At 42.7% G+C, this 27,015-nt stretch overlaps 1 protein-coding gene across 2 annotated transcripts in view; it reads left to right on the top strand.

The window, feature by feature from the left end:
* The first annotated feature begins 22,755 nt into the window (after positions 1-22,755).
* Positions 22,756-27,015, top strand: part of LOC116953875 (uncharacterized) — a 41,152-nt gene continuing 36,892 nt past the window's right edge. For both annotated transcript variants that reach the window (XM_076051922.1, XM_032974163.2), the window contains exons 1-3: positions 22,756-23,749; positions 25,775-25,866; positions 26,574-26,636. In XM_076051922.1, coding sequence (XP_075908037.1) covers positions 23,723-23,749; positions 25,775-25,866; positions 26,574-26,636 — 182 coding nt within the window. In that variant the 5' untranslated portion in view covers positions 22,756-23,722. The remainder of the gene's footprint in view (positions 23,750-25,774; positions 25,867-26,573; positions 26,637-27,015) is intronic.

Genomic DNA, 27,015 nt, shown 5'->3' with positions numbered 1-27,015 from the left:
ACAGTCTAAATGCATTGTCTACTGTACATACAACCATGACAGTCTAAGTGCATTGTCTACTGTACATACAGCCATGACAGTCTAAGTGCATTGTCTACTGTACATACAACCATAACAGTCTAAGTGCATTGTCTACTGTACATACAACCATGACAGTCTAAGTGCATTGTCTACTGTACATACAGCCATGACAGTCTAAATGCATTGTCTAGTGTACATACTACCATCACAGTCTAAGTGCATTGTCTACTGTACATACAGCCATGACAGTCTAAATGCATTGTCTAGTGTACATACAACCATCACAGTCTAAGTACATTGTCTACTGTACATACAACCATGACAGTCTAAATGCATTGTCTAGTGTACACACAACCATCACAGTCTAAATGCATTGTTTACTGTACATACAACCATGCCAGTCTAAATGCATTGGCTACTGTACTTAAAACCATGACAGTCTAAATGCATTGTCTACTGTACATACAACCATGACAGTCTAAGTGCATTGTCTACTGTACATACAACCATGACAGTCTAAGTGCATTGTCTACTGTACATGCAACCATCACAGTCTAAGTGCATTGTCTACTGTACATACAACCATGACAGTCTAAATGCATTGTCTACTGTACATACAACCATGACAGTCTAAGTGCATTGTCTACTGTACATACAACCATCACAGTCTAAATGCATTGTCTACTGTACATACAACCATGACAGTCTAAGTACATTGCCTACTGTACATACAACCATGACAGTCTAAATGCATTGTCAACTGTACATACAACCATGGCAGTCTAAATGCATTGTCTACTGTACATACAGCCATGACAGTCTAAATGCATTGTCTACTGTACATACAACCATGACAGTCTAAGTGCATTGTCTACTGTACATACAGCCATGACAGTCTAAGTGCATTGTCTACTGTACGTACAGGCATGACAGTCTAAGTGCATCGTCTACTGTACATACAACCATCACGGGCTAAATGCATTCTATACTGTACATACAACCATGACAGTCTAAGTACATTGTCTACTGTACATACAACCATCACAGTCTAAATGCATTGTCTACTGTACATACAATCATGACAGTCTAAATGCATTGTCTTCTGTAGTTACAACCACGACGGTCTAAGTGCATTTGTCTACTGTACATACAACCATGACAGCCTAAATGCTTTGTCTACTGTACATACAACCATGACAGTCTAAGTACATTGCCTAATGTACATACAACCATGACAGTCTAAATACATTGTCAACTGTACATACAACCATGGCAGTCTAAATGCATTGTCTACTGTACATACAGCCATGACAGTCTAAGTGCATTGTCTACTGTACATACAGCCATGACAGTCTAAATGCATTGTCTACTGTACATACAACCATGACAGTCTAAGTGCATTGTCGACTGTACATACAGCCATGACAGTCTAAGTGCATTGTCTACTGTACATACAACCATAACAGTCTAAGTGCATTGTCTACTGTACATACAACCATGACAGTCTAAGTGCATTGTCTACTGTACATACAGCCATGACAGTCTAAATGCATTGTCTAGTGTACATACAACCATCACAGTCTAAGTACATTGTCTACTGTACATACAACCATGACAGTCTAAATGCATTGTCTAGTGTACACACAACCATCACAGTCTAAATGCATTGTTTACTGTACATACAACCATGCCAGTCTAAATGCATTGGCTACTGTACTTAAAACCATGACAGTCTAAGTGCATTGTCTACTGTACATACAACCATGACAGTTTAAATGCAGTGTCTACTGTACATACAACCATCACAGTCTAAATGCATTGTCTACTGTACATACAACCATGACACTAAGTACATTGTCTAATGTACATACAACCATGACAATCGAAATGTATTGTCTACTGTACATACAACCCTGACAGTCTAAATGCATTGTCTACTGTACATACAACCATGACAGTCTAAATGCATTGTCTACTGTACATACAGCCATGACAGTCTAAGTGCATTGTCTACTGTACGTACAAGCATGACAGTCTAAGTGCATTGTCTACTGTACATACAACCATCACAGTCTAAATGAATTGTCGACTGTACATACAACCATGACAGTCTAAGTGCATTGTCTACTGTACATACAACCATGACAGTCTAAGTGCATTGTCTACTGTACATACAACCATGACAGTCTAAATGCATTGTCTAGTGTACATACAACCATCACAGTCTAAGTACATTGTCTACTGTACATACAACCATGACAGTCTAAATGCATTGTCTAGTGTACACACAACCATCACAGTCTAAATGCATTGTTTACTGTACATACAACCATTCCAGTCTAAATGTATTGGCTACTGTACTTAAAACCATGACAGTCTAAATGCATTGTCTACTGTACACACAACCATCACAGTCTAAATGCATTGTCTACTGTACATACAACCATGCCAGTCTAAATGCATTGTCTACTGTAGTTACAACCACGACAGTCTAAGTGCATTGTCTACTGTACATACAACCATGACAGTCTAAATGCTTTGTCTACTGTACATACAACCATGACAGTCTAAATGCATTGTCTACTGTACATACAACCATGACAGTCTAAATGCATTGTCTACTGTACATACAGCCATGACAGTCTAAATGCATTGTCTACTGTACACACATCCATGGCAGTCTAAATACATTGTCTACTGTACGTACGGCCATGACAGTCGAAATGTATTGTCTACTGTACATACAACCATGACAGTCTAAATGCATTGTCTACTGTACATACAACCATGACAGTCTAAGTGCATTGTCTACTGTACATACAACCATCACAGTCTAAATGCATTGTCTACTGTACATACAACCATGACAGTATAAGTACATTGCCTACTGTACATACAACCATGACAGTCTAAATGCATTGTCAACTGTACATACAACCATGGCAGTCTAAATGCATTGTCTACTGTACATACAGCCATGACAGTCTAAATGCATTGTCTACTGTACTTAAAACCATGACAGTCTAAATGCATTGTCTACTGTACATACAACCATGACTGTCTAAGTGCATTGTCTACTGTACATACAACCATGACAGTCTAAGTGCATTGTCTACTGTACATGCAACCATCACAGTCTAAGTGCATTGTCTACTGTACATACAACCATGCCAGTCTAAATGCATTGGCTACTGTAGTTACAACCATGACAGTCTAAATGCATTGTCGACTGTACATACAACCATGCCCGTCTAAGTGCATTGCCTACTGTACATACAATCATGACAGTCTAAATGCATTGTCTACTGTACATACAACCATGACAGTCTAAGTGCATTGTCTACTGTACATACAACCATCACAGTCTAAATGCATTGTCTACTGTACATACAACCATGACAGTCTAAGTACATTGCCTACTGTACATACAACCATGACAGTCTAAATGCATTGTCAACTGTACATACAACCATGGCAGTCTAAATGCATTGTCTACTGTACATACAACCATGACAGTCTAAGTGCATTGTCTACTGTACATACAACCATGACAGTCTAAGTGCATTGTCTACTGTACATACAACCATCACAGTCTAAATGCATTGTCTACTGTACATACAACCATGACAGTCTAAGTACATTGCCTAATGTACATACAACCATGACAGTCTAAATGCATTGTCAACTGTACATACAACCATGGCAGTCTAAATGCATTGTCTACTGTACATACAGCCATGACAGTCTAAATGCATTGTCTACTGTACATACAACCATGACAGTCTAAGTGCATTGTCTACTGTACATACAGCCATGACAGTCTAAACGCATTGCCTACTGTACATACAACCATGACAGTCTAAATGCATTGTCTACTGTAGTTACAACCATGACAGTCTAAATGCATTGTCGACTGTACATACAACCATCACGGTCTAAATGCATTGTATACTGTACATACAACAATGACAGTCTAAGTACATTGTCTACTGTACATACAACCATGACAGTCTAAATGCATTGTCTACTGTACATACAACCATGACAGTCTAAGTGCATTGTCTACTGTACATACAGCCATGACAGTCTAAGTGCATTGTCTACTGTACATACAACCATAACAGTCTAAGTGCATTGTCTACTGTACATACAACCATGACAGTCTAAGTGCATTGTCTACTGTACATACAGCCATGACAGTCTAAATGCATTGTCTAGTGTACATACAACCATCACAGTCTAAGTACATTGTCTACTGTACATACAACCATGACAGTCTAAATGCATTGTCTAGTGTACACACAACCATCACAGTCTAAATGCATTGTTTACTGTACATACAACCATGCCAGTCTAAATGCATTGGCTACTGTACTTAAAACCATGACAGTCTAAATGCATTGTCTACTGTACATACAACCATGACAGTCTAAGTGCATTGTCTACTGTACATACAACCATGACAGTCTAAGTGCATTGTCTACTGTACATGCAACCATCCCAGTCTAAGTGCATTGTCTACTGTACATACAACCATGACAGTCTAAACGCATTGCCTACTGTACATACAACCATGACAGTCTAAATGCATTGTCTACTGTACATACAACCATGACAGTCTAAGTGCATTGTCTACTGTACATACAACCATCACAGTCTAAATGCATTGTCTACTGTACATACAACCATGACAGTCTAAGTACATTGCCTACTGTACATACAACCATGACAGTCTAAATGCATTGTCAACTGTACATACAACCATGGCAGTCTAAATGCATTGTCTACTGTACACACAGCCATAACAGTCTAAATGCATTGTCTACTGTACATACAACCATGACAGTCTAAGTGCATTGTCTACTGTACATACAGCCATGACAGTCTAAGTGCATTGTCTACTGTACGTACAGGCATGACAGTCTAAGTGCATCGTCTACTGTACATACAACCATCACGGGCTAAATGCATTCTATACTGTACATACAACCATGACAGTCTAAGTACATTGTCTACTGTACATACAACCATCACAGTCTAAATGCATTGTCTACTGTACATACAATCATGACAGTCTAAATGCATTGTCTTCTGTAGTTACAACCACGACGGTCTAAGTGCATTTGTCTACTGTACATACAACCATGACAGTCTAAATGCTTTGTCTACTGTACATACAACCATGACAGTCTAAGTACATTGCCTAATGTACATACAACCATGACAGTCTAAATGCATTGTCAACTGTACATACAACCATGGCAGTCTAAATGCATTGTCTACTGTACATACAGCCATGACAGTCTAAATGCATTGTCTACTGTACATACAACCATGACAGTCTAAGTGCATTGTCGACTGTACATACAGCCATGACAGTCTAAGTGCATTGTCTACTGTACGTACAAGCATGACAGTCTAAGTGCATTGTCTACTGTACATACAACCATCACGGTCTAAATGCATTGTATACTGTACATACAACAATGACAGTCTAAGTACATTGTCTACTGTACATACAACCATGACAGTCTAAATGCATTGTCTACTGTACATACAACCATGACAGTCTAAGTGCATTGTCTACTGTACATACAGCCATGACAGTCTAAGTGCATTGTCTACTGTACATACAACCATAACAGTCTAAGTGCATTGTCTACTGTACATACAACCATGACAGTCTAAGTGCATTGTCTACTGTACATACAGCCATGACAGTCTAAATGCATTGTCTAGTGTACATACTACCATCACAGTCTAAGTACATTGTCTACTGTACATACAACCATGACAGTCTAAATGCATTGTCTAGTGTACACACAACCATCACAGTCTAAATGCATTGTTTACTGTACATACAACCATGCCAGTCTAAATGCATTGGCTACTGTACTTAAAACCATGACAGTCTAAGTGCATTGTCTACTGTACATACAACCATGACAGTTTAAATGCATTGTCTACTGTACATACAACCATCACAGTCTAAATGCATTGTCTATTGTACATACAACCATGACACTAAGTACATTGTCTAATGTACATACAACCATGACAATCGAAATGTATTGTCTACTGTACATACAACCCTGACAGTCTAAATGCATTGTCTACTGTACATACAACCATGACAGTCTAAATGCATTGTCTACTGTACATACAACCATGACAGTCTAAATGCATTGTCTAGTGTACATACAACCATCACAGTCTAAGTACATTGTCTACTGTACATACAACCATGACAGTCTAAATGCATTGTCTAGTGTACACACAACCATCACAGTCTAAATGCATTGTTTACTGTACATACAACCATTCCAGTCTAAATGTATTGGCTACTGTACTTAAAACCATGACAGTCTAAATGCATTGTCTACTGTACACACAACCATCACAGTCTAAATGCATTGTCTACTGTACATACAACCATGCCAGTCTAAATGCATTGTCTACTGTAGTTACAACCACGACAGTCTAAGTGCATTGTCTACTGTACATACAACCATGACAGTCTAAATGCTTTGTCTACTGTACATACAACCATGACAGTCTAAATGCATTGTCTACTGTACATACAACCATGACAGTCTAAATGCATTGTCTACTGTACATACAGCCATGACAGTCTAAATGCATTGTCTACTGTACACACATCCATGACAGTCTAAGTGCATTGTCTACTGTACATGCAACCATCACAGTCTAAGTGCATTGTCTACTGTACATACAACCATGACAGTCTAAATGCATTGTCTACTGTACATACAACCATGACAGTCTAAGTGCATTGTCTACTGTACATACAACCATCACAGTCTAAATGCATTGTCTACTGTACATACAACCATGACAGTCTAAGTACATTGCCTACTGTACATACAACCATGACAGTCTAAATGCATTGTCAACTGTACATACAACCATGGCAGTCTAAATGCATTGTCTACTGTACATACAGCCATGACAGTCTAAATGCATTGTCTACTGTACATACAACCATGACAGTCTAAGTGCATTGTCTACTGTACATACAGCCATGACAGTCTAAGTGCATTGTCTACTGTACGTACAGGCATGACAGTCTAAGTGCATCGTCTACTGTACATACAACCATCACGGGCTAAATGCATTCTATACTGTACATACAACCATGACAGTCTAAGTACATTGTCTACTGTACATACAACCATCACAGTCTAAATGCATTGTCTACTGTACATACAATCATGACAGTCTAAATGCATTGTCTTCTGTAGTTACAACCACGACGGTCTAAGTGCATTTGTCTACTGTACATACAACCATGACAGCCTAAATGCTTTGTCTACTGTACATACAACCATGACAGTCTAAGTACATTGCCTAATGTACATACAACCATGACAGTCTAAATACATTGTCAACTGTACATACAACCATGGCAGTCTAAATGCATTGTCTACTGTACATACAGCCATGACAGTCTAAGTGCATTGTCTACTGTACATACAGCCATGACAGTCTAAATGCATTGTCTACTGTACATACAACCATGACAGTCTAAGTGCATTGTCGACTGTACATACAGCCATGACAGTCTAAGTGCATTGTCTACTGTACATACAACCATAACAGTCTAAGTGCATTGTCTACTGTACATACAACCATGACAGTCTAAGTGCATTGTCTACTGTACATACAGCCATGACAGTCTAAATGCATTGTCTAGTGTACATACAACCATCACAGTCTAAGTACATTGTCTACTGTACATACAACCATGACAGTCTAAATGCATTGTCTAGTGTACACACAACCATCACAGTCTAAATGCATTGTTTACTGTACATACAACCATGCCAGTCTAAATGCATTGGCTACTGTACTTAAAACCATGACAGTCTAAGTGCATTGTCTACTGTACATACAACCATGACAGTTTAAATGCAGTGTCTACTGTACATACAACCATCACAGTCTAAATGCATTGTCTACTGTACATACAACCATGACACTAAGTACATTGTCTAATGTACATACAACCATGACAATCGAAATGTATTGTCTACTGTACATACAACCCTGACAGTCTAAATGCATTGTCTACTGTACATACAACCATGACAGTCTAAATGCATTGTCTACTGTACATACAGCCATGACAGTCTAAGTGCATTGTCTACTGTACGTACAAGCATGACAGTCTAAGTGCATTGTCTACTGTACATACAACCATCACAGTCTAAATGAATTGTCGACTGTACATACAACCATGACAGTCTAAGTGCATTGTCTACTGTACATACAACCATGACAGTCTAAGTGCATTGTCTACTGTACATACAACCATGACAGTCTAAATGCATTGTCTAGTGTACATACAACCATCACAGTCTAAGTACATTGTCTACTGTACATACAACCATGACAGTCTAAATGCATTGTCTAGTGTACACACAACCATCACAGTCTAAATGCATTGTTTACTGTACATACAACCATTCCAGTCTAAATGTATTGGCTACTGTACTTAAAACCATGACAGTCTAAATGCATTGTCTACTGTACACACAACCATCACAGTCTAAATGCATTGTCTACTGTACATACAACCATGCCAGTCTAAATGCATTGTCTACTGTAGTTACAACCACGACAGTCTAAGTGCATTGTCTACTGTACATACAACCATGACAGTCTAAATGCTTTGTCTACTGTACATACAACCATGACAGTCTAAATGCATTGTCTACTGTACATACAACCATGACAGTCTAAATGCATTGTCTACTGTACATACAGCCATGACAGTCTAAATGCATTGTCTACTGTACACACATCCATGGCAGTCTAAATACATTGTCTACTGTACGTACGGCCATGACAGTCGAAATGTATTGTCTACTGTACATACAACCATGACAGTCTAAATGCATTGTCTACTGTACATACAACCATGACAGTCTAAGTGCATTGTCTACTGTACATACAACCATCACAGTCTAAATGCATTGTCTACTGTACATACAACCATGACAGTATAAGTACATTGCCTACTGTACATACAACCATGACAGTCTAAATGCATTGTCAACTGTACATACAACCATGGCAGTCTAAATGCATTGTCTACTGTACATACAGCCATGACAGTCTAAATGCATTGTCTACTGTACTTAAAACCATGACAGTCTAAATGCATTGTCTACTGTACATACAACCATGACTGTCTAAGTGCATTGTCTACTGTACATACAACCATGACAGTCTAAGTGCATTGTCTACTGTACATGCAACCATCACAGTCTAAGTGCATTGTCTACTGTACATACAACCATGCCAGTCTAAATGCATTGGCTACTGTAGTTACAACCATGACAGTCTAAATGCATTGTCGACTGTACATACAACCATGCCCGTCTAAGTGCATTGCCTACTGTACATACAATCATGACAGTCTAAATGCATTGTCTACTGTACATACAACCATGACAGTCTAAGTGCATTGTCTACTGTACATACAACCATCACAGTCTAAATGCATTGTCTACTGTACATACAACCATGACAGTCTAAGTACATTGCCTACTGTACATACAACCATGACAGTCTAAATGCATTGTCAACTGTACATACAACCATGGCAGTCTAAATGCATTGTCTACTGTACATACAACCATGACAGTCTAAGTGCATTGTCTACTGTACATACAACCATGACAGTCTAAGTGCATTGTCTACTGTACATACAACCATCACAGTCTAAATGCATTGTCTACTGTACATACAACCATGACAGTCTAAGTACATTGCCTAATGTACATACAACCATGACAGTCTAAATGCATTGTCAACTGTACATACAACCATGGCAGTCTAAATGCATTGTCTACTGTACATACAGCCATGACAGTCTAAATGCATTGTCTACTGTACATACAACCATGACAGTCTAAGTGCATTGTCTACTGTACATACAGCCATGACAGTCTAAACGCATTGCCTACTGTACATACAACCATGACAGTCTAAATGCATTGTCTACTGTAGTTACAACCATGACAGTCTAAATGCATTGTCGACTGTACATACAACCATCACGGTCTAAATGCATTGTATACTGTACATACAACAATGACAGTCTAAGTACATTGTCTACTGTACATACAACCATGACAGTCTAAATGCATTGTCTACTGTACATACAACCATGACAGTCTAAGTGCATTGTCTACTGTACATACAGCCATGACAGTCTAAGTGCATTGTCTACTGTACATACAACCATAACAGTCTAAGTGCATTGTCTACTGTACATACAACCATGACAGTCTAAGTGCATTGTCTACTGTACATACAGCCATGACAGTCTAAATGCATTGTCTAGTGTACATACAACCATCACAGTCTAAGTACATTGTCTACTGTACATACAACCATGACAGTCTAAATGCATTGTCTAGTGTACACACAACCATCACAGTCTAAATGCATTGTTTACTGTACATACAACCATGCCAGTCTAAATGCATTGGCTACTGTACTTAAAACCATGACAGTCTAAATGCATTGTCTACTGTACATACAACCATGACAGTCTAAGTGCATTGTCTACTGTACATACAACCATGACAGTCTAAGTGCATTGTCTACTGTACATGCAACCATCCCAGTCTAAGTGCATTGTCTACTGTACATACAACCATGACAGTCTAAACGCATTGCCTACTGTACATACAACCATGACAGTCTAAATGCATTGTCTACTGTACATACAACCATGACAGTCTAAGTGCATTGTCTACTGTACATACAACCATCACAGTCTAAATGCATTGTCTACTGTACATACAACCATGACAGTCTAAGTACATTGCCTACTGTACATACAACCATGACAGTCTAAATGCATTGTCAACTGTACATACAACCATGGCAGTCTAAATGCATTGTCTACTGTACACACAGCCATAACAGTCTAAATGCATTGTCTACTGTACATACAACCATGACAGTCTAAGTGCATTGTCTACTGTACATACAGCCATGACAGTCTAAGTGCATTGTCTACTGTACGTACAGGCATGACAGTCTAAGTGCATCGTCTACTGTACATACAACCATCACGGGCTAAATGCATTCTATACTGTACATACAACCATGACAGTCTAAGTACATTGTCTACTGTACATACAACCATCACAGTCTAAATGCATTGTCTACTGTACATACAATCATGACAGTCTAAATGCATTGTCTTCTGTAGTTACAACCACGACGGTCTAAGTGCATTTGTCTACTGTACATACAACCATGACAGTCTAAATGCTTTGTCTACTGTACATACAACCATGACAGTCTAAGTACATTGCCTAATGTACATACAACCATGACAGTCTAAATGCATTGTCAACTGTACATACAACCATGGCAGTCTAAATGCATTGTCTACTGTACATACAGCCATGACAGTCTAAATGCATTGTCTACTGTACATACAACCATGACAGTCTAAGTGCATTGTCGACTGTACATACAGCCATGACAGTCTAAGTGCATTGTCTACTGTACGTACAAGCATGACAGTCTAAGTGCATTGTCTACTGTACATACAACCATCACGGTCTAAATGCATTGTATACTGTACATACAACAATGACAGTCTAAGTACATTGTCTACTGTACATACAACCATGACAGTCTAAATGCATTGTCTACTGTACATACAACCATGACAGTCTAAGTGCATTGTCTACTGTACATACAGCCATGACAGTCTAAGTGCATTGTCTACTGTACATACAACCATAACAGTCTAAGTGCATTGTCTACTGTACATACAACCATGACAGTCTAAGTGCATTGTCTACTGTACATACAGCCATGACAGTCTAAATGCATTGTCTAGTGTACATACTACCATCACAGTCTAAGTACATTGTCTACTGTACATACAACCATGACAGTCTAAATGCATTGTCTAGTGTACACACAACCATCACAGTCTAAATGCATTGTTTACTGTACATACAACCATGCCAGTCTAAATGCATTGGCTACTGTACTTAAAACCATGACAGTCTAAGTGCATTGTCTACTGTACATACAACCATGACAGTTTAAATGCATTGTCTACTGTACATACAACCATCACAGTCTAAATGCATTGTCTATTGTACATACAACCATGACACTAAGTACATTGTCTAATGTACATACAACCATGACAATCGAAATGTATTGTCTACTGTACATACAACCCTGACAGTCTAAATGCATTGTCTACTGTACATACAACCATGACAGTCTAAATGCATTGTCTACTGTACATACAACCATGACAGTCTAAATGCATTGTCTAGTGTACATACAACCATCACAGTCTAAGTACATTGTCTACTGTACATACAACCATGACAGTCTAAATGCATTGTCTAGTGTACACACAACCATCACAGTCTAAATGCATTGTTTACTGTACATACAACCATTCCAGTCTAAATGTATTGGCTACTGTACTTAAAACCATGACAGTCTAAATGCATTGTCTACTGTACACACAACCATCACAGTCTAAATGCATTGTCTACTGTACATACAACCATGCCAGTCTAAATGCATTGTCTACTGTAGTTACAACCACGACAGTCTAAGTGCATTGTCTACTGTACATACAACCATGACAGTCTAAATGCTTTGTCTACTGTACATACAACCATGACAGTCTAAATGCATTGTCTACTGTACATACAACCATGACAGTCTAAATGCATTGTCTACTGTACATACAGCCATGACAGTCTAAATGCATTGTCTACTGTACACACATCCATGACAGTCTAAATACATTGTCTACTGTACGTACGGCCATGACAGTCGAAATGTATTGTCTACTGTACATACAACCATGACAGTCTAAATGCATTGTCTACTGTACATACAACCATGACAGTCTAAGTGCATTGTCTACTGTACATACAACCATCACAGTCTAAATGCATTGTCTACTGTACATACAACCATGACAGTATAAGTACATTGCCTACTGTACATACAACCATGACAGTCTAAATGCATTGTCAACTGTACATACAACCATGGCAGTCTAAATGCATTGTCTACTGTACATACAGCCATGACAGTCTAAATGCATTGTCTACTGTACTTAAAACCATGACAGTCTAAATGCATTGTCTACTGTACATACAACCATGACTGTCTAAGTGCATTGTCTACTGTACATACAACCATGACAGTCTAAGTGCATTGTCTACTGTACATGCAACCATCACAGTCTAAGTGCATTGTCTACTGTACATACAACCATGCCAGTCTAAATGCATTGGCTACTGTAGTTACAACCATGACAGTCTAAATGCATTGTCGACTGTACATACAACCATGCCCGTCTAAGTGCATTGCCTACTGTACATACAATCATGACAGTCTAAATGCATTGTCTACTGTACATACAACCATGACAGTCTAAGTGCATTGTCTACTGTACATACAACCATCACAGTCTAAGTGCATTGTCTACTGTACATACAACCATGACAGTCTAAGTACATTGCCTACTGTACATACAACCATGACAGTCTAAATGCATTGTCAACTGTACATACAACCATGGCAGTCTAAATGCATTGTCTACTGTACATACAACCATCACAGTCTAAATGCATTGTCTACTGTACATACAACCATGACAGTCTAAGTACATTGCCTAATGTACATACAACCATGACAGTCTAAATGCATTGTCAACTGTACATACAACCATGGCAGTCTAAATGCATTGTCTACTGTACATACAGCCATGACAGTCTAAATGCATTGTCTACTGTACATACAACCATGACAGTCTAAGTGCATTGTCTACTGTACATACAGCCATGACAGTCTAAACGCATTGCCTACTGTACATACAACCATGACAGTCTAAATGCATTGTCTACTGTAGTTACAACCATGACAGTCTAAATGCATTGTCGACTGTACATACAACCATCACGGTCTAAATGCATTGTATACTGTACATACAACAATGACAGTCTAAGTACATTGTCTACTGTACATACAACCATGACAGTCTAAATGCATTGTCTACTGTACATACAACCATGACAGTCTAAGTGCATTGTCTACTGTACATACAGCCATGACAGTCTAAGTGCATTGTCTACTGTACATACAACCATAACAGTCTAAGTGCATTGTCTACTGTACATACAACCATGACAGTCTAAGTGCATTGTCTACTGTACATACAGCCATGACAGTCTAAATGCATTGTCTAGTGTACATACAACCATCACAGTCTAAGTACATTGTCTACTGTACATACAACCATGACAGTCTAAATGCATTGTCTAGTGTACACACAACCATCACAGTCTAAATGCATTGTTTACTGTACATACAACCATGCCAGTCTAAATGCATTGGCTACTGTACTTAAAACCATGACAGTCTAAATGCATTGTCTACTGTACATACAACCATGACAGTCTAAGTGCATTGTCTACTGTACATACAACCATGACAGTCTAAGTGCATTGTCTACTGTACATGCAACCATCACAGTCTAAGTGCATTGTCTACTGTACATACAACCATGACAGTCTAAACGCATTGCCTACTGTACATACAACCATGACAGTCTAAATGCATTGTCTACTGTACATACAACCATGACAGTCTAAGTGCATTGTCTACTGTACATACAACCATCACAGTCTAAATGCATTGTCTACTGTACATACAACCATGACAGTCTAAGTACATTGCCTACTGTACATACAACCATGACAGTCTAAATGCATTGTCAACTGTACATACAACCATGGCAGTCTAAATGCATTGTCTACTGTACATACAGCCATGACAGTCTAAATGCATTGTCTACTGTACATACAACCATGACAGTCTAAGTGCATTGTCTACTGTACATACAGCCATGACAGTCTAAGTGCATTGTCTACTGTACGTACAGGCATGACAGTCTAAGTGCATCGTCTACTGTACATACAACCATCACGGGCTAAATGCATTCTATACTGTACATACAACCATGACAGTCTAAGTACATTGTCTACTGTACATACAACCATCACAGTCTAAATGCATTGTCTACTGTACATACAATCATGACAGTCTAAATGCATTGTCTTCTGTAGTTACAACCACGACGGTCTAAGTGCATTTGTCTACTGTACATACAACCATGACAGTCTAAATGCTTTGTCTACTGTACATACAACCATGACAGTCTAAATGCATTGTCTACTGTACACACAACCATGACAGTCTACATGCATTGTCTACTGTACGTACGGCCATGACAGTCGAAATGTATCGTCTACTGTACATACAACCATGACAGTCTAAATGCATTGTCTACTGTACATACAACCATGCCAGTCTAAATGTATTGTCTACTGTACATACAACCATGACAGTCTAAATGCATTGTCTACTGTACATACAACCATGACAGTCTAAATGCATTGTCTACTGTAGTAAAACCATGTTAGTCTAAATGGATTGTTTGCTGTACGTACAGCCGATGGCGATAGCGGAATCTGAAAAGCTGCGTCGCCTGCACAGCTGTTCCAAGAATCGAGTCGAGACATGTCACCCCCTTCATCAATGTCACGGCTGTGTCTCTCCAAATTGAAGAGAGGCAACTCTAGCCGTACTGTAAGCCAAGGTATGTTTGGCATCGCAACTCCAGCACGGGTGCAACTGCATGTTACGGGCTCAATACGCTAGCTGTACACTTAAGGTCTCATTTGGCAATCCGCTGCTAGATGACGGCCCTTTGCGTGCCGTGTCAGGTCATGTGGGTTTATATGAACGTAGTGCACCATGCCGGGTGAACTCTGCTCTCAAGTCTTGCGAGGTCTGGTCACCAATGAGCAGAGGGGCCTGAGGAGAGATAAAGCGCGTAACATTTTCCAGGCAATGATTGACATAGGCTCTGAAACTTTGTAGGCAAAAGTACAGAGGATTTGTGCGCCGCGTCCCAACAAGATTGCAACATTGGGTGCTCAGCAGTAGTTGCTAGGGATTACGTCGTCACTCCCACTGCACAATCCAATCACCTGCCAGGAAGATAACCCCCATGCAACATGGCCGCAGTGAAGTCCCTGTGCAATATGGCCACTGTAACATGAACCTGGTTGTGGCAGGTTGCATACAATATTTATGTTAAGTAGTGTGTGATTTTGCGTGTATTTACTTGTGCGCGTGTGTAAGAATTCGTGTCTGTAATTGTTACTTTAGGTGGGATTGTCTTTTTGTGTGTGTGTGCGAGTCTTTGTTATATAGCGGTTAGCACGCTGCGCTAGGAGCCCAGCTCCCCGAGGTTGGTTCCCGCTCACGGCCAACGCCAGTGACGATTATTTGAACCGGTCCTGGGCCTCCCGCAGGTCGAATCAGCCTCAAATGAGTACTTGGTGTTATGTATAAGCATCGCCACTCGGGAGACAAAGGCGGCCGGGCGTGGTGCTGGCTACCCATCCCCTCGTGTACCGTTGCGGCCTTCATAGGTGCTCGCAAACAGCAATTGATCAAAAAGTCTGTTAAGGATATACGGAGGATCTTTGTCTTTGTGGGGGCGCACGTGTGCATGGACATACTGATGGACTTTAGAGTGGTCTCGACCCCTCGGAAATGTACGCAATTCTTATCGTGTGCATCCCATATAGAATCGGAGTGAAGGACAAGCCTCAGCCTTCACAATTTCAAGAACCGTGCAAGTTGTTCAGTGCTCAGGCCCCAGGGATTAATTATCTCTCGATATATGCTCGGCTGGCTGGGGAGTCGGGATAACCGGCGTAAGGCACTACCACTCGAGCTCAAGTTTAGCCTACTATTTTGACTGAAATTCTGCCTTTCCAATGAGTGCACACACAAAAAAATCACATTTAATTCGGTTCAGCACAAAAGTCCACACGATCCGGGAAGAATGGCGCAGTGACAACCAAAGCAGGGAGCGCACACACGAGCGGCGGTGGCATCACCACCAAGACCAGCGAATTTATCCTCTGGGGGGATGGTTGGGGTGGCTACTACCCACGTGGATGGTAACTCCAGCACTGTGGAGGTACAAATGTTGTGAAAGTCCCTTCCCCGCGGGCGTCGCGCAGGAGCCACCATAATACCGTGTCTTGCTAGAAGGCAGTAGAACAAATTGTGGACTCCACCTGTTCCTTCGGTGTGGGATAGTGTTTCTCCCTGCCTCCCTCGCACACGAAGGTAGTCGTCTCCCTGTGCTCCGGTTTCCTCCCACGTGTTAAACACGCATTAGTTGGCCGTACTGCTGCTGCTTCTTTCCTGCTCGTCTGTGGTTCACTCCTGGCGCCCGAGTCGTTCTCCTCTCCCGACGAGCGAGCGAACAGCCGTGGAGTGCGTTACAAACTGGCATCGCAATAAATTATTGTAAAATAACGTTTTGCTGGCTGGCTTCCTGGCGCGCGACCATTGTGCGTCGTGGTGACATCACCGATGGCGTCACAATCACCACGCGTTACCCACCCTCCCTCCAACGCGGAGCTATGAAAATAGAGAACCGTTAACACATTTATTTCCAAAGGTCCGGGGTGTGCGCTGACGCAACACTATATCATATATACAGGAGGACTGTATTAGAACAAAACGTTTGGCTGGCTACAGGGTCGGATGGTCACGTCCAGCAGCTGGATTGTTGCGCATTGCTAGGTCGTGAGGGATGGCAATGGCTTTGCGGCGGCCTTCATCCAGCAGTGGATTGATGATAGCTGCCGATGATGGATTGGGATGATGAGGGTGGCGCGTGTTGCTATTTTAGCCCAGCAGCGATCTCGGGTTCCAGGCCACGGCCCCGATGCTCAGAGCCGTCGTGATGCAGGGCGCATCAATGAGCGGCCTGGATAGCTGGCACATCCACCACAACCGCCACGACCCCACAGCCACCGCTCTCCCCCGTTGGCCACGAAAGGGGCGGTGACGTCACCACGAGACTCGTGCCAGGCTAGGTGCACCTCGACGCCGTCACGTGAATTATCGAAGGCTCGCTGCTGCTGGAACGTGCACGGAACAGACTCAGGTGCCACGCACGGGTTGACCGAGACGACCGGCAGATGCACCACCACCTGTGCTCCCCACGATGCCACCACCATCATCAGCCATAGTCACTCCACTGCTGGATGATGGACTCCTTCATCGTGGTAACGTCACCGCGTTAATACGTCTAGGCCACGAAAGCGTGAAAAACGTTTAAAACGGTCACGCGTGCGCGATGACGTCACCACAACATTTTATTTCTTCATGTGTGAGGCGCGCGCGCTCCCGGGCCGCGCTCCCAGCAGCGGCTGGCGGGGCCGTTTGTGAGGGGGCTGAGGGAGCCGACGGAGCCGATGGAGCCGAGGGGGCCGACGGAGTCGGGGGGGCCGGGGGGGGGGGCCGGGGGGGGGGGCGACGGAGCCGGGAGGGGGGGGCCGACGGAGCCGGGGGGGGGGGCGACGGAGCCGGGGTGGGGGCCGACGGAGCCGGGGGGGGGGGGGCCGACGGAGCCGGGGGGGGGGGGCCGACGGAGCCGGGGGGGGGGCCGACGGAGCCGGGGGGGGGGGCCGACGGAGCTGGGGGGTCGGCCGATGGAGCCAGGGGGGGGGCCGACGGAGCCGGGGGGGGGGCGACGGAGCCGGGGGGGGGGCGATGGAGCTGAGGGGGGGCCGACGGAGCTGGGGGGGGCGACGGAGCCGGGGGTGGGGGGGGGGGCGACGGCGCGAGAAGAGGGAGCCGACACTGACTCACTCACACATCATGCACTGACTCACTCACATCATGCACTGACTCACTCACACCATGCACTGACTCACTCACACATCATACACTGACTCACTGACATCATACACTGACTCACTCACACATCATACACTGACTCACTCACATCATACACTGACTCACTCACACATCATACACTGACTCACTCACATCATACACTGACTCACTCACACATCATGCACTGACTCACTCACACATCATGCACTGACTCACTCATATCATGCACTGACTCACTCACATCATGCACTGACTCACTCACATCATACACTGACTCACTCACACATCATGCACTGACTCACTCACATCATGCACTGACTCACTCACATCATGCACTGACTCACTCACACATCATACACTGACTCACTCACATCATGCACTGACTCACTCACATCATGCACTGACTCACTCACACATCATACACTGACTCACTCACATCATGCACTGACTCACTCACACATCATACACTGACTCACTCACATCATACACTGACTCACTCACACATCATGCACTGACTCACTCATATCATGCACTGACTCACTCACATCATGCACTGACTCACTCACACATCATACACTGACTCACTCACATCATGCACTGACTCACTCACATCATGCACTGACTCACTCACACATCATACACTGACTCACTCACATCATGCACTGACTCACTCACACATCATACACTGACTCACTCACATCATGCACTGACTCACTCACATCATGCATTGACTCACTCACACATCATACACTGACTCACTCACATCATGCACTGACTCACTCACACCATGCACTGACTCACTCACACATCATACACTGACTCACTCACACCATGCACTGACTCACTCACACATCATGCACTAACGCGTTAATCATGTGCTTACTCACTCACACATCATACACTCGCACAACCACTGACCCATTCACTCATCATACACAGGTTCACTCATCGTGTGCTGGCTCACTCGCACATCATACACTCACTCCCACTGCCGCTGACTCGCTCACACATCATACACTCACTCACTCATCATGCGCTGACTAACACATCGTGCGCTGACTCACACATCATACACTCACTCACGCTGCTGCTGACTCACTCACATCATACAGTGAGGGAAAAAAAGTATTTGATCCCCTGCTAATTTTGTACGTTTGCCCACTGACAAAGATATGATCAGTCTATAATTTTAATGGTAGGTTTATTTGAACAGTGAGAGACAGAATAACAACAACAAAATCCAGAAGAACGCATGTCAAAAATGTTATAAATTGATTTGCATTTTAATGAGGGAAATAAGTATTTGACCCCCTCTCAATCAGAAAGATTTCTGGCTCCCAGGTGTCTTTTATACAGGTAACGAGCTGAGAGTAGGAGCACACTCTTAAAGGGAGTGCTCCTAATCTCAGCTTGTTACCTGTATAAAAGACACCTGTCCACAGAAGCAATCAATCAATCAGATTCCAAACTCTCCACCATGGCCAAGACCAAAGAGCTCTCCAAGGATGTCAGGGACAAGATTGTAGACCTACACAAGGCTGGAATGGGCTACAAGACCATTGCCAAGCAGCTTGGTGAGAAGGTGACAACATATTCTTAGTTTTTTCGGTAAAGTCACGTTGAAGAGAAACAAGGTTCCTGTACCTGACACCATTGCAATCATTGAAGACTTGGTTCATCAAGGACTAAACACTGAGGTACCCCCCCTTGTGAGACACTGTTTAACCAATACATACTTCACTTGGAATGGAACTTTCTACAAACAAACTGAGGGCACCCCAATGGGCTCCCCTCTTTCTCCAGTTATAGCTAACATTTTCATGGAGAAATTTGAGACTGACGCCATCCAGACTGCCACTCTGCGCCCAACCTTATGGAAGAGGTACGTGGATGACACTTTTGTCATCTGGCCACATGGCCGGCCTGCTCTAGACCAATTCTTCGACCACATCAATTCCATACACCCAGCCATCAGATTTACCATGGAAGTCGAAATAGATGGCAAGATACCTTTTTTGGATGTCCTAATTAAAAAGAGACCTGATGGTTCAATGAGCCACTCTGTCTACAGGAAAGCTACCCATACGGATGCTTATCTGAAACCGGATTCCCACCACCATCCATCACAGAAGAATTCTCTCATCAAGACTCTGTATCATAGAGCCCAATGCATATCCGACCAGGAACACATAAGCAGTGAACTCAAGCACGTACACCAAGCTCTTAGGGCTAATGGTTACTCCGACTATACAATCCGCAAAGCTATCACTCAAACCATGAAGAAGAACCCTCTTGAGGAGCCTTTCAAAACCATCACTTTACCCTACATTGCTGGGATCACAAAAAAGATCTCCAAAATCTTGAATAAACACAAGATCCAGGTCCGTTTCAACACATTACATAAAATCCGTGATCTGGTTCCGTCTGTAAAAGATGTGATTCCGGACATACAATACCCTGGTGTCTACAAACTAAGTTGCCTCTGTGGTAGTAGTTACATTGGAGAAACCAAACGCCATGTCTCGGACCGCATTCGTGAACACAAGGCAGACCTTAAACACGGTAGGACCAACACCTCGGCCGTAGCAGATCATTGTTCTAATTGAGTGGGCTCACATGCCATTGACTTTTCCAAGACAGAGGTTCTTTGTAAGCCATCTGGCTTCCATGAGAGATTCGTTCATGAGGCTATCCACATATACAAGCACAGAGACAATTTCAACCGAGAAGATGGATTCTATCTTAGCAATCATTGGAAAGATTTGATAAACCATTTGAGTTCTTAATTGATTGTTCACGCTTACAGTGGCTTTCAGGCAGCATACATTATAAAAAAATTTAGTCTACCCCCTCCTCTTTTCAAAATATAGATGGACTAGTTCTGGGTAAACTGCCAAATCGCTGCGCGTGGCGCTAACGTTTTTTTATAAATAAATAAATGCGCCGTTTACAAATACATTTATGCAAACCAACACACCTGAAGATGACCGTTTGAGTTATGGTCGAAACGTCGTGAGAATTTTTTTGTTTTATATATATTTTATTATTTTGTTGTTTCTCTTCAACGTGACTTTACGAAAAAACTAAGAATATGAATTACTGCAGTCACGAAAGCTTTAAATCAAGGTGACAACAGTTGGTGCGATTATTCGCAAATGGAAGACACACAAAAGAACTGTCAATCTCCCTCAGCCTAGGGATCCATGCAAGATTTCACCTCGTGGAGTTGCAATGATCATGAGAACGGTGAGGAATCAGCCCAGAACTACACGGGAGGATCTTGTCAGTGATCTCAAGGCAGCTGGGACCATAGTCACCAAGAAAACAATTGGTAACACTACGCCGTGAAGGACTGAAATCCTGCAGCGCCCGCAAGGTCCCCCTGCTCAAGAAAGCACATATACATGCCCGTCTGAAGTTTGCCAATGAACATCTGAATGATTCAGAGGACAACTGGTTGAAAGTGTTGTGGTCAGATGAGACCAAAATGGAGCTCTTTGGAGGAGGAGGAGGAGGAATGCTGCCTATGACCCCAAGAACACCATCCCCACCGTCAAACGTGGAGGTGGAAACATTATGCTTTGGGGGTGTTTTTCTGCTAAGGGGACAGGACAACTTCACCGCATCAAAGGGACGATGGACGGGGCCATGTACCGTCAAATCTTGGGTGAGAACCTCCTTCCCTCAGCGAGGGCATTGAAAATGGGTCGTGGATGGGTATTCCAGCATGACAATGACCCAAAACACATGGCCAAGGCAACAAAGGAGTGGCTCAAGAAGAAGCACATTAAGGTCCTGGAGTGGCCTAGCCAGTCTCCAGACCTTAATCCCATAGAAAATCTGTGAAGGGAGCTGAAGGTTCGAGTTGCCAAACGTCAGCCTCGAAACCTTAATGACTTGGAGAAGATCTGCAAAGAGGAGTGGGACAAAATCCCTCCTGAGATGTGTGCAAACCTGGTGGCCAACTACAAGAAACGTCTGACCTCTGTGATTGCCAACAAGGGGTTTGCCACCAAGTACTCAGTAATGTTTTGCAGAGGGGTCAAATACTTATTTCCCTCATTAAAATGCAAATCAATTTATAACATTTTTGACATGCGTTTTTCTGGATTTTGTTGTTGTTATTCTGTCTCTCACTGTTCAAAAAACCTACCATTAAAATTATAGACTGATCATTTCTTTGTCAGTGGGCAAACGTACAAAATCAGCAGGGGATCAAATACTTTTTTCCCTCACTGTATACTGGGAGTGTCGTGCTGCCAGCTATGGCTGCAGTTTTTTTGTCGCACGTGTTATTTATATCGTTTATTGTTAAATTTAAAATCACAGTTCCTATGATTATTGTTGTTACGTTGTTTTTATAGCTTTATTTTGGCGATTCGAAAACATATGGTTAATCTAAATTGTCTTATGATTATTGTTGTTGGCTTGCACCACATTGATTTTTGCACACAGCGTTTTAATACGTTTTTTGTGTGTGTGGAATATTTGCTGGTTTATTCCAGAATGTTTCTGTTACACGTTGTCGCTTTAAGATGTTCTGTGTTCAAATTGTGTTTGTTGCGGTTGCACCCGACTTAAGAGCCGCATGGCTCACAGGGCTATACCTAGTAAATGAAACTTATTATTTTATTGTTTCCCTTCTACGTGACTTTACCGAAAGAACCAAGAATATGAATTTGAAACTTGTATTTACTTGGTGACGTCAGCACGTGCGCGCGCTTCAGCCGCAACGGTTTAACGCGATTACGTCGCCGCGCCCTCAAAACGTGCCCGCGCTGTACGTGATGACGTCACGCGCAGAGCCTTCGCTCCTTCCCCCGCGCCGCCGTGATTGGCTGGAGAGTCGGCACGTGACGCGGCGGTGTCGTTGGCGTTTGTTTTTGAACAAATGGCGGTGAGGGCGACTCGCAGGGAGGTGAGAGACGACGAGGACGAGGAGGCGGCGGCGGCGAGGGCGGCGCGGGGTTAGCAGCTCGCGGCAGTAGCGGGCAGCCAAGGGCGCACGGCTTCCCCGGCAATTGGCTGTCCTGAGGGGAGATTTAAAATGATAACGGCAAGGGACAGATAATGTGTGTGGACTGTGTGCGTGTGCAAGCGCCAACAGGTCTGGCTCGGCGCCTGAGTCTGGCTCGGCGTCTGAGTCTGAGTCTGGCTCGGCGCTTGAGGAGTCTGAGTCTGGCTCGGCGTCTGAGTCTGGCTCGGCGTCTGAGTCTGGCTCGGCGTCTGAGTCTGGCTCGGCGTCTGAGGAGCCTGAGTCTGGCTCTCTGTACACGGGACCAGGTCTAAAACGGTTGCTGAGCCCAGGCCCAAAATCCCAAGGGGCCAGCAACAAATAGCGCCGTCAGAGTTGTGATAAATAAAGATTGTAACACGTTTATTTAATTGAGCTGAAAATTGATGATGGGAGGGAATTCCAAAGTGGGGCAGGATAGAAGCATGAGGAGGAAGGAGTGCTGTGACCTGCAGTGTGGGTTAGTAGGTGTTTGCGTAACCGATTGAGTCGGTATGAGTGAGTGGATGAGCTAGCGAGTGAGTGTGGGTTAAGGGCTTGAGCAGAGGTATACGAGTGAGTGGGTGAAAGGGGTGAGTGTGTGTGGTGTGGGTAAGCGCTTGAATTAACTTGTGAGTGGGTGGTTGAATGAGTTCTGTTGTGACCCACAGTGTGGCGAATTGAGTGGGTGAGTGTGTCATTGTGATTAGACGAAACGGTCTGCTTGGGCCAGATCAGATATCGGTACCACCCAAGATGGCAAAACTTCAATGGTGCCATTTCATTTGTTACACCAACATAAGTAAAATAATACACGACAACCTTGACAAATGAGGAGCTGTTTAATTTTTCTCGCAGGAAACCTGTTTTTTGCACCTATCACAATCGCGCCTATTTGCCCGGACGTTACAAATAAAACATTCCAACGGCTCTGCTGTTAATTAAGACAAATAATTTACAGAATGCGTGTTTGTCCCCAAGGCATGTATTTCATACATGTTCTTGCAGTCATTCACGCTTGTCCATCAATTTCAGTGACTTAGGTCTGGAATAGATTGGCGCTCTCTGTTTTCCTTCTGACTCTAGCAGCTTGTTTGTTCATGATCATTTAGTGGCAGGTGAGGCAAGTACTGGTGGTTCTGTATTTCTGTTCAGTAAAGATATCTAAAGTGCTAACTTTATCCTTAATGCATTGTTCATGTACCTGTTAAGATTATTAGTTAAGGCCAGGGGCTACAGGCAAAAATCTAATGATTTTTTTGTTCAGTTTGTCAATTTTTATATATTTTTATATTTTGCTTCTATAAATTGTAAACCTTAATAACATGCACAAAAAAAAGTTATTGGTAATAATTGATGATTAAAATAATAAAAACTAACTATATTTTATAAAGCCTTGACCCGGGTCCTCCACGAGGGGACACAGAGTGAGGGGATTGATGTTGTTTCTGATGTCTACTGACAGACTTCAATCAAAGATGCTGAACGACTGAACCGGGGATTTAGGGGGAATCTAGATTCATAAAATGAATAATGTACACGTGTTTTATAATCACGGAAATAACTATGAACACTAGTATACTGCTATCACAAAAATATCTGAATTAATCGCTTACAGTATAATCACGGAAACAAGTAGGGTATTAATAATATATGAATAAACACAAATATAAGAGATGCTCACTGAACGACTTATATTCAAAGACTGAACGAAAAAGCTGGCGCGTGGCGCGAACGTCGTTGGAAAGTTGGGGATGAAAGAGGAAAGCACGTGGACGAAATTTTAAATGTGGTTATAATTGAAAACGGCCAAAAGAGCGAAGCGATGAAAGTCAAGGTTTCACTGTATAAGATACAAAAAAACAATCCACCAACACGGTCCAATTGACTCTTGCCTTCTAACTTGATTCTGAGCCACCGTATGCTTCCGTTTCTTTTTTCCGTCTTTAGTTGGCGTTGGAAAAGGTGCTCGGGATTACGTTATCATCAAGCAGTGGACTCTGCTGTGATCCCAAGACCGGCTTAGTTGCCTACCCTGCAGGGTGAGTGAAAAGTGTGATGTGTGATGTACGCCTGCAGCTTACAGCGGAACTGGACTTTGGGTGCTCTGCCTCCTTGGTGTTATCGCACATCATACCTGTGAAGTCATACCTGTCAACCCGTGTACGGTTTACCCATATTCGTGTAAAGGGAAATTGAGTTTAAGAGGTCCATACGGTGTACAGCCGCATGGCTATACACCGTATGTTTGTATTTCTCCCTCGTGATGGGACTGTGTAGGATGAACGTTGAGATTTATAAGGGCATGGGGTGACCAATAAGGTCTGAACTGGTCTGTAATAAGGTATGGCACATGCAAAGCCCTATGGCAATCTCCTGCTGGATGGGGTGCCTCCGTGGGTCGTGCTGCTCGTGAAGGTTGTTGACCGCCCCTCCGCACACGCTGGTCAGTGGCGGGTTGGTAAATGTGGGGGAGCAGAGAAGTACAGTACAACAGTGCGTTTTTCTGCACTGCCCTCGGCTATGGTTTTGTACTGTACAGAAATTAATGTTTATAAAATATAAATTGCATAGTATACTGCACTTGTTATCCTATCGGAGACCAAAAATTATTGCATTTCAGTTCAAATGCTTGTCTTTTGGCTGGAATGCAGATATTTCTGTATTGTAAACATTGGACAGTGTTGCTGAAATATGGGTTGTTGAAAGGCTTGTTTTCATGCTGCATCCATTTGCGGTTTCTTTTCAGATGTACTGTGGTCATCTTCAACCCAAAGAAAGGGAAGCAGACCCATATCTTCAATGCATCCAGGTAGAAGCTTCATAATTGCTTTGTTATAACTTGTATTCAGACCTAGATGTAATTCGAATACCAGAGGCATTGTAAGCTGACCTGTAAAGGAGCTGCATGAGGTAGTGACGTGGCCCAGTAGTAGCGCATTCTCTGATTGTTGCAGAGGTTTGCGGTTCGACTCCAACAGGCCACCCTGGTCATTACTAAAGGTGTATGCACCGTGAAATACTAAGCGACGTCTGCATCATTCACAGTGGACGCTAAGGGTCCCGTGTTGTCACTCGCAGAAGAGTAGGCCACTGTGCTGGCATCATGGTCCAAATTTTAGACACGCAAAAATACAAATTGCTTAATTGGGAAATACATTGCAATTATTTAATCACACCATACTGCAAAA

This window comes from Petromyzon marinus, chromosome 53, assembly GCF_048934315.1.
Source record: "Petromyzon marinus isolate PM22_M1 ecotype Great Lakes invasive population chromosome 53, UKy_Petmar_22M1.pri1.0, whole genome shotgun sequence".
Lineage (NCBI taxonomy): Eukaryota > Metazoa > Chordata > Hyperoartia > Petromyzontiformes > Petromyzontidae > Petromyzon > Petromyzon marinus.
This window is presented reverse-complemented; position numbering and strand designations above follow the sequence as displayed.